General features: G+C 28.7%; 1 protein-coding gene across 2 annotated transcripts; it reads right to left on the bottom strand.

Moving 5' to 3' along the window:
* Positions 1-741: 741 nt before the first annotated feature.
* On the bottom strand, positions 742-15478 carry LOC105200258 (ATP-binding cassette sub-family G member 4). Of its 2 annotated transcripts, XM_011167731.3 has the most exons (10): positions 14973-15478; positions 7197-7314; positions 5508-5691; positions 5054-5199; positions 4729-4967; positions 4366-4646; positions 2064-2232; positions 1506-1762; positions 1166-1320; positions 742-1008 (listed from the first exon to the last, which is right to left on the bottom strand). In XM_011167731.3, exons 1-10 carry the CDS (start codon positions 15094-15096, stop codon positions 819-821), a joined length of 1863 nt encoding a protein of 620 aa, XP_011166033.1. In that variant the 5' UTR covers positions 15097-15478; the 3' UTR covers positions 742-818. The 2 variants fall into 2 exon arrangements, with proteins under 2 accessions (XP_011166033.1, XP_039310783.1); XM_039454849.1 differs by lacking the exons at positions 7197-7314; positions 14973-15478 and adding an exon at positions 5880-6341.
* Between the last annotated feature and the right edge of the window lie 358 nt (positions 15479-15836).

Here is a 15836-nt window from a genome sequence, read left to right as displayed (position 1 = left end):
CCCCATAAATTTTTATTTATAGAATAATTGTTAGAACTTTACAGTTAACTTGTGTCCATAAGAACAGTCGCGTTAATATTTACTGAATTATTTTAAGAAAACGAAATAGTATTATTCCATCTCTCTCACTCCCTTCTCTCTTCCATAAATTTTGAATATATTTCAATTTAAACATACTTTCTTTCAATTACACGTTCTTTGATGAATTAATTTAGAACATATCCATTTGTATTAATATCTATTTAATATCTAGAACAGTTATATTCTATTTATAATATTTTTCTTTTAACTACAGCTTTTACTCCTTTTAGTTTTTCGTTAAATAATATACACGACAAATTTCTTGATTTTGTTCTATAAAACAACAATTTTTGACTTGTAATTGTTTTATTCAATTGTTTTAATTATAACAGACATTTATAACGTTTTTATTAACAAAGAGATAACATATTATAAAAGACTAATTTTTGTTGTAAGGTAAAAACTCGTACACATAGCTTCAATAACGAAAAATATGTCATGGTAAGTTTGAATTGAATTTATATTATCTAATAATAATAAATAACAAAGAAAGATAATTGAAATATATTACGATACAATTTATTAAACTAAAAATATACGTAGTTTATTTGTTCATCAATTGTAACACGACTAACAATAGAATAATTGCTTTCTACATATATTACAAATATGTAAGTATGGTGTTGTTACATGGACTACAAATAAATTAATCTTAACAAGTGGACGTTGAGATTTTATTTATTCGCCTACCACATGTGTGATTGTAAAAACTGTACGAATTTTTATCTCAAGATGCATTATATGCGTTTCTTGATTCTTAGGTTTAATACAGTATATGCTACAATATCCAGAGCAATGCATGTTAATATCAGTATTGTCATATTAAACCAATAATTTATATGGTCCATGCCCAATTCTATGAGAAATTTTTTAGGAGTTGTGAAATGGCAATAGTCCGCTGAACACTTCAGTTTTGCCCGATCATAGCTACGATTATAAATATTACCTTTAGTTTTTGTAATAAAGAAAAAAAGTAAACTATTATTTTTAAATAATAATTATCTTCAAATACTTATATTTACAAGATTTAGAATAAATGTATTTACTGATTATCATGTATAAAAGTAAAAGATAAAAATTTTACCCATAAATAGTCATCAATAGTCCTTCGAAAGCATATTTACAAAACGATATGTCAAACAGCCAATGTAAATAAGGGTGCACATCTTTAGTATGCACGAAGAAGCCACTGAGGATAACAAACGGCATAATTGCAAACGGTCCAAAAATTACGCTATTCTGAAATGAAGTAATAGCCAGTTTACAGATTGTACAATGGATAAATTGCATTAGTCTTAAAATTTTCAGCCATACTTCCTTCGATCCTCTTAAAATAAGGAGAGAAGCAAAAGATGATATAAAATCGTTAATATATGTAAATTTTAAATAATTGGAAATAATAAATGAAATGAATTAATACAAACCTGGACCTTTAATGAACACCCTATGATGAGTCCAGCCGTTTGACCAACCAAGCTGATAACGAAGCACATGAGCGTGTATAAAGCAAGTCTTCTACTTTCATGAGGCTGATCGCTCATGTAATACACTGTGACGGTATAAATGAAAGTGGAAATAAATTGAACCAGAAAATCGGCCAATTTACCCGCTAGATAATACGATCGTACTTTATACCAACGATTGAAGTGCTCACGTTTTAGTATCGGTAATTCCAAAGGAACTGCGAAACAGACAGAACATCTTAGAGAACCTCTCCATTAGATCGTAAAAATATCAGTAAGATCAAATGTCAAAATTGTCAATAAAACACATTGATTTTGATACTGGTTCTATATTTTACTGTTTATCTTTTGTCTACTTATAAAGTTCTATTATTTTTTTTTCTATTCATGCAATCTTTTATAAGTCATATTTGACGAAATGTTGTGCATTTACATTGATACATCAATTTATATTGTCGTCAAATGATATATTACGTCAAATGAATATTGTTGAAGTTATACCAAACTTAATGAACTTACTTGTGACCATTGCAGCACTAAACGCACTATACATGAGAAACATAATGTTGTAATATGATAAATTAAAATTGTCTAAAATATAAGCAGCATCTTGACCGATTTTGAAGTATAATGTGCCAACGACTAAACCAATCGCGAAGTGCATTAAGATCCGTGAGAGCATTAAGACCTATATAAATAAAGAGTAAAAGAAATTTTAAATTCTTTGTTAATAGAAATATCCGTTGTTGATATAAATATTATTATTATGCTATAAAAAATTGTGTTGTACTTCTATGTCTTGTAGAATGAAATACTTTTTTAAAAAGTAAAAAGTAAAAATTGAGTTTGTTCAATTTTTGCATGAATAAGTATAAAAGAACAATTTTATACATCTATTTTAAACATATAGTTGATATTGATACATAAATTTATTATGCAACAAAACGGAATTATATAATTAATATAATTAACATTATTATCTTTGTCAGTAGTATTTTGCGTCACCTTTGAAATACTATTGCAAATGCATTTTTTTTTTTAATGGCTCTCCCAACACTCAGAGAAAAAATTATAGTGATGGCAACTATAAGAGGACAACCGTACAAATTTTGTTAATAGAATTATAATATATAGTTAAGTGAACCATGTTATAGTTATTGCAACTAAATTTGTAGATAAGAAAATTTAAAAAACATTGTTATAATAACTATATAAGAAGAACAATCTAAATTATATTTTTTTAAATATAATTAATTTTTTAACTATGCAATTATAGTCACAAATATCACATTTTTTTTTTTCTCTGCGTATACTAGTACACAAAACCGTCATTAGATAGCTGCTATGGTGTTTTATTTCTTGTAAGAAAGGAAACACATAAATGGTATAAAAGGTGGAGCATTATGAGATTTTTCACTGTTGTTATATTTTAATATTTTAATATTTTAAGTAATTTTTTTTGATGAATTTCCTTGAAAATGAAATCAAGTGAAAGATGTTTTGATCTACTAATATGATTAAAACTTTTTTAAATTTCCAAGATTAAAAATATTTAAACATAATAAATGTAACTAACTATACATAAGAGGTAGAATATTATACTTCTCTTCTCTTAGTGTATAAAAATGTATAGTTTTAGTAATAAATCATGAAATTATTAATGAAACTATATATATATAAAATTGTACTAATCATAACATTTAATAATTGTGATAATATTTCTATATTTGCATTAACTATAGTATCATAATTTCTATAACCCATAAAAAATAGTTGAGGTGCTATGCGTTCACATTTTTATAGTTGTTGCAGCTATTGTTTTCTCTGAGTGTGTGTGTGTGTGTGTGTGTGAGAGTGTGTGTGAAGGCCTATACGTATAAAATTATTCATGAATTTATTAATACGAATAAATGTATAATTTTATATGCAGTTATATATTTTACATAGAAAAAAATGCTGTTAAATAGAATAAACCTCTGGGAAAAATTAAAAAAAAAATGCATTTGTAGGAGGTCACAGGTGATGCGGTTAACTGCTGACAAAGATAATGTATTCCATTCTGTTACATAATAAATTTATATGTCAATACTAATTATATTGTTGCGGCCGTGAATAAAAACTTGTGGATTTCTCGCGGTGTTAAACACAGCTGCACGGAAAAAAGTAATTGTCATAGCTAAAAACTGCGTATGGTAACTAAACACATAATGTAATATATGAATAGCTAATATCTTATCTGTGATTTTAGTTGAAAGAGTTTAGCTACCTCATACACGATTTTAGCTACTGAAAATATTTGCTATATTCAAAGAATACTCTGTAGCTAACAGTTATTTTAGGTAACTACATTAATTAGCTACCAATGTTTTTCTTTGATGGAAATTAACTCTTATAGATTGATATTTAGCTTGTGCAATTTTTGAGTGATTTTTCATTCTACGAGATTTAGAGAATAATATGAATTAATTAGTTGTGTCTTTATAATTTATTTATCATTTAGCTAAACATTTATATCATTGCAACGATCTGCACATTTCCGTTTGATTCCTGAAGCGACGCCCACTGTTTCCCCTACTCCTCGCCGCTCAAAGGTCGAGCTCGCGAATACGCGGCAGGCACTCTGCCGAGCGGTAGTGGGGGATGTAGTGGGCGTCGCTTCAGAAATCAACCCGAAATGTGCAGATCGTTGCGAATACTGATTTATGTAATTATAAATTTGTTTATTTCCCCCAATATTTGTACAAGAAAGAGAGAAAAAAAACATTTCTTCTTAGCAAAAGTTTGTTTGGCGAATGAGATTCGTAATGTACAGTAATATTACCTTATCGCGAAATAATTTAATTGCGTTTCTTTTACTAAGAACACCAAGTTGCTTCCAAAAATTGGCCCTGTAATGTGGAATTTGTCTGATTTCCATCTCGAAAGAACATAATCTTTCAGCAACCCGTTGTGAGGTAATATTTTCTTTGCTTTTGTCCAAGTTTTTGTCCAAATTTTCGTCCAAGGTTTTCGTCGATCTCCATATGTCACTTTTGCCATTCTCGATCGATTCCACCATCTTGGATGTATGAGGACCGTAATCGCCGTTGCATATCTCCATCACTACGGAAGAAAAATTTTAAATGCGTGCTACCTACTAGACTTTTTGCGCAGTGATCTATCTTTAGAAAAAGGTACAATTTACAGAAATCAACAGGATCGTAATGCGTCGGACAGTGTAATCCTACACTACTTAGATACGGCACCAAATTATTCGTGCCGCCCGTGTAAACACAATTGCCGTCAGCAATCACGTAAAGATGATCCAGCATGTTAAAGAGGATCGCGCTCGGCTGATGTATCGTGCAGATTATGGTTCGTCCTTCTTGCGCTAATTGCTTCAAAAATGCTATGCACTGCTTTGAAGAAGTGCTATCTAAACCACTGAAAAAATAAATTGACAGTTGCAAGAGGGCATGACGAAGAAAAAATAAGCACAAGTTTCCATTAATAGATCATGTAATATCTACCTCGTAGGTTCATCAAGAAACATGATTGGTGGATTGTTGATGAGTTCAAGTGCGATAGCGAGTCTTTTTCTTTCTCCTCCGCTAAGTTCGCCAGTAATCGTATAACGAGACTCGTCGAGGCCCATCGCTACTATTACTTCGTCAATCTGTTACATCAATTAACTTTTACCCGTTTAAACTCGCGCTTTTAAAAAATGTCGTTATAATATCATCAAGTACGTACATGTAATCTCTAGTCATCTCGTTTTACAGATCTATTAAACTTAATTACTTTATTATTACATCAACAAAGCACACTTTCTTTTTACAAGTGGAAAAGCAAATTGTCGTTTTGTAACACACTAAATTAAATTTTCCCACAATTATTTTGTATATCTTCCACGTTAAATATTTTACTCACAATCAGTCCTCGAAAAGTGCTATATACCATATAATAGCGTTTAATAATCCTTACTTTTTGTGATTTCTCACGATGGCTCAATCCGAGTTTGAGATCGGCAGCGATGAGCATAGCTTCCTGCACTGTTAAAAGTGGTGACAGATTGTCGTCCTGCATTATGTAGGCAGACAGTTTACGAAACTCTGATACATTTCGTTCCCGTCCATTTATCATGATTCTGCCAGTGACCGAAGTTGTTCTAAAATGCAACATGCTAATTATATTATAATTTCTCCATGAGATACATCTTATACATCAATGCATTTATATTATATATCAAAATATGTCTATTTGCAAGCAGAAATTTATAATTATATGATTAGCGCGCCGTATTGATTAGCAAATGTGTATATGTGTACGTGTTATAATCAATGAACAATTAACTACCAATATTTAGTATGTATCCTTGAATAATTCGCCAATCAATTGTCAGTTACATTTGTAATTGGACAACGCTTAAAAAAAAATGATAACAACGTGAAGACGATAAGATTAAAAGCTCATTTATACTCGTGATATCGTGATATCTAGATGCATCGTGACAAGTGCATCTGGAAAGTGAATGGTTATTGATGTCAACGAACAAAATATATCCATGCACATTTTATATTGCATGCACACAATTCAAAGAACGAATAAACTAGGTGCGTTTTTAGCGTACGATTTTACAGGCCATTATTTGTTTAAAATGCGCTTATGTAAATGTAGGCGCTTTTAATTCTGTGTGAACATTTAATGACGAAGATGTAAAAAAAACACGTATAATAAGTACGTTCTGAATGCGAGCTAATTTACATTCTAAGATCCAAGAAAAAAATCCACAATAAAAAAAAAAGTACTTTGCTATTTAAAGAAAATGATAATAAAAATTACCTATGCGATATTTAAATTTAAGATTGTTTCTTCGAGCGATTATCGGTATAAATCAACATCATTGGATTAACATTTTAACTAATATTTTGGGAAAAAAAATTTTTATATATAATTATATATAAAACATTTTTTTTTTAGAATAATTTTCTCAGAATAGTTAAGATTTAGATTACTTTTAATAAAAGCTTCAAATCACGAAACATTTTGAAAAATGAAGAGATCCATCCTCAATGACTAACAAAAGAAAGAATGTCTAAGAAAATCATAAATAAAATATATTTTAATTCGGCTTTAACGTAATATATTTTTAATGTCATAATTTTTTTTAGTAAAAAAGGCCTTTCATTCACTTCAATCAATTCATATTTTTATAAAAAAATATATATATTTAATATATATTTAAAACATCTTTCGACGTTGTCCGACGTCTAATCTCCATTATATATTTTTATATAATCTTCTATATTCTAGTTATCAACAACTAAGTTTCCCTCATTCATAGTCTTATAAGTGATCTACTATTCAATCTTAGACTTCCTACATTTTCATAATTTGATAGTATTTTTTATTTTACTTAATTTTAACACTAATTTGTCTGAGGTTGTCTGTGTGAGTGCATGCAACTGAATTATACAACAAATATAATATAACAAGATATTAAAAGACAGAATTCCTAACAAACAAATTAAATGACGTTTTAATAATGCCGTCTTAATAATCCCTTATGTATATCTTTACGCTTTGTAAAACAGACAACATTTACGTTGAAAATTGCGATAATTTTCCATTGAATATGCCATAATCAGAATGTAGCACTAATTATATACTGACGTGAAACCTGCAAGAATATCCATCAGTGTAGATTTTCCAGCGCCGGAAAGACCCATAATAGCTGTGAGTTCGCCTGGCCGAAAATCACCATTAAGGTCCCTCAATAATCTTTTCCTCTCTGTAAAAGATTGAATAATCATCTTTTACAAAAAAAGTTTAACAATACAAGGAAGTAACAAAGCTTTACACATTCATAAACGATGAGACATTAAATTTGCATAAACGGAATGCATTGATGTCCTGTAATTATAATCTAAACAAATTGTTGAGTACACGAAAGTGAAAGTATCACCGAACATATGTTGCCACTGCCATGTCCATGGAATAGTAATACTACTAGATAACAGATACGTGCTAGAGGGAAACATCGTTATAAAATATTCACGTATTTTATAATTTAACTTAAATGAAAAATAATAGATCTTATACTGATGCGGGAGATTTTCTAAACTTGCGTGCATCGCAACCCATTTTTGTCAAAACAGCAAGCATCTAGCTTTAGAAATTATGAAAAAGCGGGGAAAGAAAGAAGGGATCAAATTGATTATTTATTTACATCACATTGCCCTACTTTTTTTATCTTTTTTATTCAATATAAATTTATAAATTTAAACAATAATAATTTGAACCAGATCATTCGAGTGTCATCTCACAAATAAGTAAGGAAATGTCAACTACGGTCATGGTTCGATCTTGATACGTAATATTATTTTATATGTAAATCTAAAAAGTTTCTATAAATTGAAAAGACATTTAAGATATACACACACACACACACACACACACACACACACACACACACACACACACACACATATGTAAAATGTACACACACACACACACACACACACACACACACACACACACACACACACACACACACAGGGTGATTATTAATGAATGTCCCCACTTTTTACCATAGAAGTTTGATTTACCGACGGATACGTATTTCTAATATATTATTATCTTAGAAATTACAAATGCGTGTTTCTATGGTAAAAAATGGGGACATTCATTAATAATTACTCTGTGTGTGTGTGTGTGTGTGTGTGTGTGTGTGTATAAATACAAATAAGTAAAAAAGCGCCAACTATATATATATATATATATATATATATATATATATATATATATATATAGTTGGCGCTTTTTTACTTATTTGTATTTATAAATCTGTTTTTTAAAATAAACTCTAAAGAGAGAATATGTTTATTTTTTATTTCTACTGACAATATTTTTGACGTCACAACTAATTGTCATGTGTACAGAGAGTGTAATAATTGTACTTTAAAATTTGATTTTGATTTCTACCTGAAAAATTTTTCGCAATTGATCAAGAATTGAGAATTACTAAATTGATTTGTATAACATATTAGACATTTATCAAAAATTCTTCTTTGTTTTTCTTATTTTGTACTCAATATTTGTTACTTAATTTGTAATCAATTTCATTTATCAGAGGTTGATGAGTTTTTGAAAAGTACACGCAACAATATTTCAAACTGAAATCTAATACTGTATTGTTAGTGATCAATTTAATACATTGTCTTTGATTTAATACATTGTCTAAAAAATATTTATTTCTAAATAACTCTTTAAATACACAAAGCGGCTGAGTAATAAGCAATGTACGTGCAGTGTAACAGCGATAGGCGCATCAATTCGTAGTCGCAACCTGCAGCCACAGTGCTAGCAAGTTTTATTCTTTTCCTTGACGGTTGTGGCTCGATATGTGTTAATGTAGCATCGTGTGACAATATGTTAATAAAATGCAAATAATGCATGTGAATTGAATTTTTTTCTTACTGTTGTAGCTGGAGCTTGCGATTACAAGTTCATGTTGTGCATGTGTTGCTTTTTGCCACTAAAAGTTCATACGTTGCGCGCTCGTGCATTACTGATAAGTCATTCTACGTGTTTATATTACATCATTTGTTATTAATTTTATCGATTTATATCTATAAAATTTATATTAAAAAATTAATTGTTTTAATAAAAAATAACAATAAATGGTACTTTATTGCGAAATAAAATGATCCAAATAAAATATATTAGATTACTTCAGAGTTTATTGGAAACTTAACAATAGTTGTTTTGTTTAAATAAAAAAAAATTATTTTATACAATATTATGAATTAAAATGACAATTATCAAAGTGTGACAATACTACATAATGAGTCGTAGAGAAACAAAGTAATATGGTCCTTCCACGGAAATAAATTTAAAATTGATTCAATCAACATAATGTTTTGTTACAAAATTATATATATTTTAATATATATGGACATATTTTATATATATATATATATATATATATATATATATGTGTGTGTGTGTAATTCTATATAATTACATATATAAAATTTTTTATTAGGAATATTGCTGAATATACGCAAATGTATGTACGCACACATAATCCTTTCACATATAAATTATAGTAAATGTGCAGATTGTGCTAAAAATCTGTAATACACGTAATGTAAATTATAGAATAGGAATAAAACTATATAATCAATTTACAGAATAACTTCGAAAAAGAAACATCTGCACACTTAAGAGATTGTATTAGCAAAATTTTATACTATTCTATAACTTTGCATAACTCGAAAAGTACAGTTGAATAAAATTGTAAATAAAATATATTCAAATGTACATATATTTGTCTGATAATATGTTCAAGTTTAAAAAAAAAGTAAGTCTAATTAAATACTAAAATGTATCTTGAAAAAGTTTTCAAGATGAGCAAACAATTCTATAAATAATTATTCATTTAACGACTAATCGTTGTACAAGGTTCATATCATCACCTTCTATTGCGTCGCAAATTCTACTTGATTTTTTCTGTTTGAAACTAATTGACTTATTTTATTGATTTATTCCATTGATCTTTTTACTATTTTAACTATAACAATGTACTATCCGTTTTGTTGCAGAAGCAACATAGTCGATATATACCCAATTTGTCGTTTTCATGTCATGGCATATCCAACCCAACTTTGGAACTCAAATCGAAAATTTGGTTTGAAATTCTATGTCGCGTGCTGAGTACCACTATATGTATTGCATGTGTTGTGTACGTGACGATTAATTCTTATCTGGCACGCGGCTGAATTTCACGTACACACGCGCCCGCACAACTCGAACGCAGCGGTACTCAACGCGCCGGATCCTACTTATAATTTTAAACAATTATGATAAACAATTGTTATTTATTTCCCAATCAAATTTTTCCCCAATCAAAACGCTGAACATTTAAGAAATAGTATGGCAATGAGCAAATGTATATACTTTTAATAATTTTGTATTTAAAAAATTGAAATAAAGAAAGAAATAGAAATTTTACAAAATTATTTTTGTAAATTTATATTAGAAAAATTAAGGTAAGAAGGAAGGAAGAAATTCCTAAAATAGTATTCTAAAAAACCAGAAACTTAGAATTTAAGAAATAAAAATACATTATAATTATACCATTTTTAAAACAAATGATACATTTGGATATGACAGATTCAATACGAGCTAGCAATCGTTATTCAATAATTATTTGTAAATTAATCCTGTATTTATATATGTCAAAGAAAAGAGTATCTTAACATATTCAAATCTAATATTAGCCATCCTTCAAAATTACAGAAATATAAAATGATTACGAAAGATGTGCATATAAAAATCTCTTTCATTTCTAGTTCATCTTGGAATTTTTTAAAATAGTTTGTTATACATGGTTAATTTATTTTTAAATAAATAATAAGTTGTAAAAGATATTTTAAATATTTCAAAAATTATAGCGAATATGTTTTTGCAAGGGCATTTTGAAAAATATTTTCTACATTTTCGGAAAATCTAAATTCACTATAAAGTGCTTTAAAATTATATTCATAAAAGTATTATTTAAAACATTTTTGTGACTTGTCGTACCGATGTGTAATAAACTAATAAAAAATAAGATGTGAATATCGTTTATTCATTAAAATTCCAAAATCTAATAATAATAATACACTCAACAGCAAAATTAAGGGATTACCTATTCTGACTCCGAAAAATAGATGTAATTTAAAAGAGTGTAACTTTGTCAAAAATGTTCATAAAAAATTTAAAAAAAAGATTTTAAAGCTTGAAATCTCTAATTTTAAGATTGATAAGTCTTTAAACGATTTATAGGTTGTTTACAAAGTTAGGAGGATTTAAATGGGGATGCGTCAAATTTCAAAGTTTTTTACAAACTTTGCAAAACTCCACGACGCGAAATAAAAATCGCACACAAATTCAGTTTACAGTATTTGAAAGCGTGAATTTTTACCTTTAATTTGCGTATTTGTTGATTATTGTACGATTTTTTTCACTGAAATATTCAGCTGAAGCAAAAATGATTCCTTTCTTCAATATTGAATAAATCGGTGAATAACAATCTTACAACGCTTAACAAGTACGCAAATTAAAGATAAAGATTCACACTTTTGAACGCTGCAAATTGCAATTTTGTAAAAAATCAGTATATGAAAAATCAAATGTTTTAACACGTATTTTACAGCTTAATGTTTCTACATACGCTTTTAATGTCGATTTTGTAAACATATACTGATCTTTTACGGAGCTATACGGATAAAAATAAAGATGCGGAAAAATTTATTACAAATTTGGCGAATTTATTTGACGTGAATTAAAAATCGCACGCAAATACAATTTACAGCGTTTGAAAGCGTGAATTTTTATCTTTAATTTGCGTGTTTGTTGAGCATTGTACGATTTTTATTCACTGAATTATTGAACATTGAAGCAAAAAAGGCCATTTTTGCTTCAGTATTGCTTCACTCAGTGAAAAAAAATCGTACAACGTTCAACAAAAACGCAAATTAAAGGTAAAGATTCACGCTTTTGAATGCTGTAAACCAAATTTGCGTGCAATTTTTACTTCGCGACGTGGAGCTTTGCAAAGTTTATAAAAAAATTTAAGATTTAACGCGTTCCCATTTAAATCCGCGTAACTTTGTAAACAATTTGTAAATCATTTAACGACTTATCAATCTCAAAATTAGAGACTATTTCAAGCTTTAAAATTATTTTCTTTTTAATTTTTTTACGATCATTTTTAACAAAGTTACACTCTTTTGAATTACGCTTATTTTTCAGAGTCAGAATAGGTGATCCCTTAATTTTACTGTCGAGTGTATAAGAAATTATAATCATACAATTTATGCCTTTAACATAAATCTTTGCAGGTTTGCACTTATAATACAAAAATAAATGTTCGTTATCATAAAATTTATACATTTTCAGCAATTGTAAGTGTTTAAACTGCAAACATACAAAGTATAATTAAAAAGTGATTTTTATTAGTTTTAACATATTTTAATGTCCGTTTTAACAATATCAATTTTATAATTATTTATATATAAATAATACATGTATCTTACGTTTTAAAAAATATATAAGTTTATCTTGATTATCTAAGATTTATTAAATTTTTTAAAGATAAAGATATCTAGATAAATATACCTAGATAAATAATATTTTGGCAATAATTGAATACGAATCATAAGAGCAATACAGTATGTATATATCATATCTTACTACACTTTAAAACACTTTGAAACTCGCGTATATCTTATCGATTTCAAAGTACTCTCAGCTACCATTGGTGTGTCTTTGTTCTGAGAGTAAGTATTCGTTTTCTAAGCAACGAGCTTTTATCTTAGATTTCATATTTATGGAACAAACAAGGGCAAAATTGATTACTTCCTCACTCACTTAAAAGCAACATTTTTATTTTTTTAATGTAGTTTAAGGTAAACTCTTGATATAATTATATTAAAATAATTTTTAATAACTATTAATCAAAAATTATTTTTATTATAACAATAATTTAATTAGATTATATTGAAGAGGATTCAGATCCAGGATCGAAATGTATGGTTGTACACTTTTTTTTAATTATATCTAATTTGAGGACTTGTTATTTATTGTACGTCTGAAGAACTGCACTAGCTCGTATTGGCATCGATATTATTTATGTGATAATTATTAAAAGTATATGATTAAATTATAATTTTACTATGTTGAAATAGTATTTATATTCAATTATTTATAAATTTTACACGAGAAGTTGCATTGTGTATTTTATCAAAACTATAGTCAATTATATGTGTAATAAATCGTTAACGCAGAATCTTTTTTAAATAATTATAAACGCTATATTTATTATATTTATATAATTATATATTGCATATGTGCTCTTCTTTTCTTATCAATGTATTTATATCTCTCAGATCAAATCACATATTATAAAAATTGCATATTATAAAAATGTATCATTTTTACTATTATTATTATTAATACAATGTGATAATTGAAATGGTTGTAACAATAGCTGTTACCTCAAAATAATTAATTATTTTTGAACAATTATTTAGTTAAACAATTACTAACAATTTATCATAATGCTGTTAAAAGATAACTGAATTGATTATCAGTCAGTTCAACTAGATGATCATTGCTCTTGTGAATAGTTATCCGGCCTTGATATATTGATTGTGTTTAGCAGAAAAAAAATAATTTTGCAGATGTTGATTATCGTCTGCGATTGTATTTTTTAGATCCTTGAAAATCCAGTATTGTACCAGTTAGATCCAGAAAAATTAGGTTCTTAGCAACTAGGAATACAATTAAACGCTTAATGATTATTGCTTTTGATTGGTATATTAATTTAGATCTACCAAGGATCAAGAAGTATTATCCTTAGTGGATATAAATTAATCCAATTATAATTATTAATTACTTACTAATCGTTAGCTTCTGATGAGCACAATTATTAATTCGTAAGCTAAGTTTATTAATTTGTAAGCTTGTTAAAGTAGTTAAGTTACGAACGATTAGTTATCAATTAAACAGTTAATTAGGATCTTAAACATTATTGTTCTTGTAAATCTTAATAAAAAATGAACTTAGTCCGTTAATCGCACAGAAAAAAACCATATAAAATTAAAACTAATATATCTTATTTTACAATCATTATTTCGTATACGTATAAGCAAGAACATAAAATTTTGCTCGGGTATAAAATGATAATTTTGCGCATATATACAATTTAATCTTCTTTAAAGAAATTGATAATCTTAAATGTTTATAAAATATTATATTGTATGTTAGTATTGCTATGTTACAATAGTCTTCTAAATTATTTTTAATTAAAATAAAAGTATATAGTGTTAAACAGACATAACTTGCTTACATAAAGAAATTTTGTATAGTTATATAAAAAAAAAAATGAGTATTCTTATTACTTAATAATCATTTTCATCATTTGAAAGTTGAAAAATATCAGATAAGAGAAAATAATATCTTCAAATTAAAATTAGATAAGAATTAGTATTTGATATTATTATTATTAAAATATTCATATTGAACGCAATATGAATCTTATCTAATTTTAATTTGAAGATATTATTTCTTCTTATCTGATATTTTTCAACTTTCAATTTATGAAAATTATTATTAGGTAGAGAATACTCATTTTTCTTGATAAAACTATACAAAATTTCTTTATGTAAGCAAATTATGTCTGTTTAATTATATAATCTTATTTTAATATTCTCAACGTTTCGAAAATAAAGATATCCTCAAAGCGAGAATGTTCTTTCTTCTGTGCTTTCCTCTCAAATTTGATAACAATCATTAAGGTTATTCCTCCTATATTACTTGATAAGAGTTACTTGGTAACAGATAACGAAATAACGATCATCACTAAACTACATGAGTAGCTTACAACGAGTATCACTTTACCCTTTGTCAAAATGCCTTTCTTTACGCTGTACGATATATCCTCGAAGAGCAGATAGAACGATCTGTCGACCTGCGCGTCGTCCGCGCACAGTTGCGGATCGCGCGTCCTTTTTGCAGCTCTCATCGTCGTTTCGCAGTGGCCAGACACGAGCGGATCGGCGCCACACCTTTCTCGCTGACGATCACCGCGAGCCGAGTTTTCGCTGCGCGCGCGAGCGCGTTTCACATTTCTTCCACACGCTTTCCTTTTGCCCGATCGACTGGCACGCAACTTCGGCACGTTCGATTCTGCAAACGCGCCTTTATCCGCGCGCGCGCTTTCCTCTTACTCGGGATCGACTAGCGGGCAACTTCGTCGCGTTCGAGTATGCCCGCGCGCGCGCGGTTGCAAGACGATGCTGAACAGCGTCGCGGCGCGACAATGCGAAAACTTCACTCGTGTTCGCGACATGTCGCGCCGCGCTGCCGCGCCGTCGTTTCCAGACAACTTCAAACGCCCACAGCCAACAAACAACGCGCACCTCCATCGTCTCCTGTCTCTCTGCCGGACGACAATGTCGTGAAATCAATGTTCAAAGTCCGTGGCTCTCTATGCCAGGTGTGAATTTGCGTTATCAGGACCGGCTCTCATCCGAGATAAGATTTACTATATTGTCTGCAGGAAAATCGGCACATGTATCGGCGCTTACGATGACTCAACGTTTCGAATGAAAGCGGAGAATTAACTGAACATAATAAATTTTGATGTGTAATGAATTAGATTTGATATCAAAGAACTTGAAGAAAGGTTTTTACTTTTAAAAATAAAATAGGAAAGGCTCTGAAGAAATAAATCCAATTATGAATAAATGCCGTGAGAGCCAA

This window comes from Solenopsis invicta, chromosome 11, assembly GCF_016802725.1.
Source record: "Solenopsis invicta isolate M01_SB chromosome 11, UNIL_Sinv_3.0, whole genome shotgun sequence".
NCBI lineage: Eukaryota > Metazoa > Arthropoda > Insecta > Hymenoptera > Formicidae > Solenopsis > Solenopsis invicta.
The sequence above is the reverse complement of the archived record's forward strand: the minus strand, read 5'-3'. Positions and strand labels throughout refer to the sequence as shown.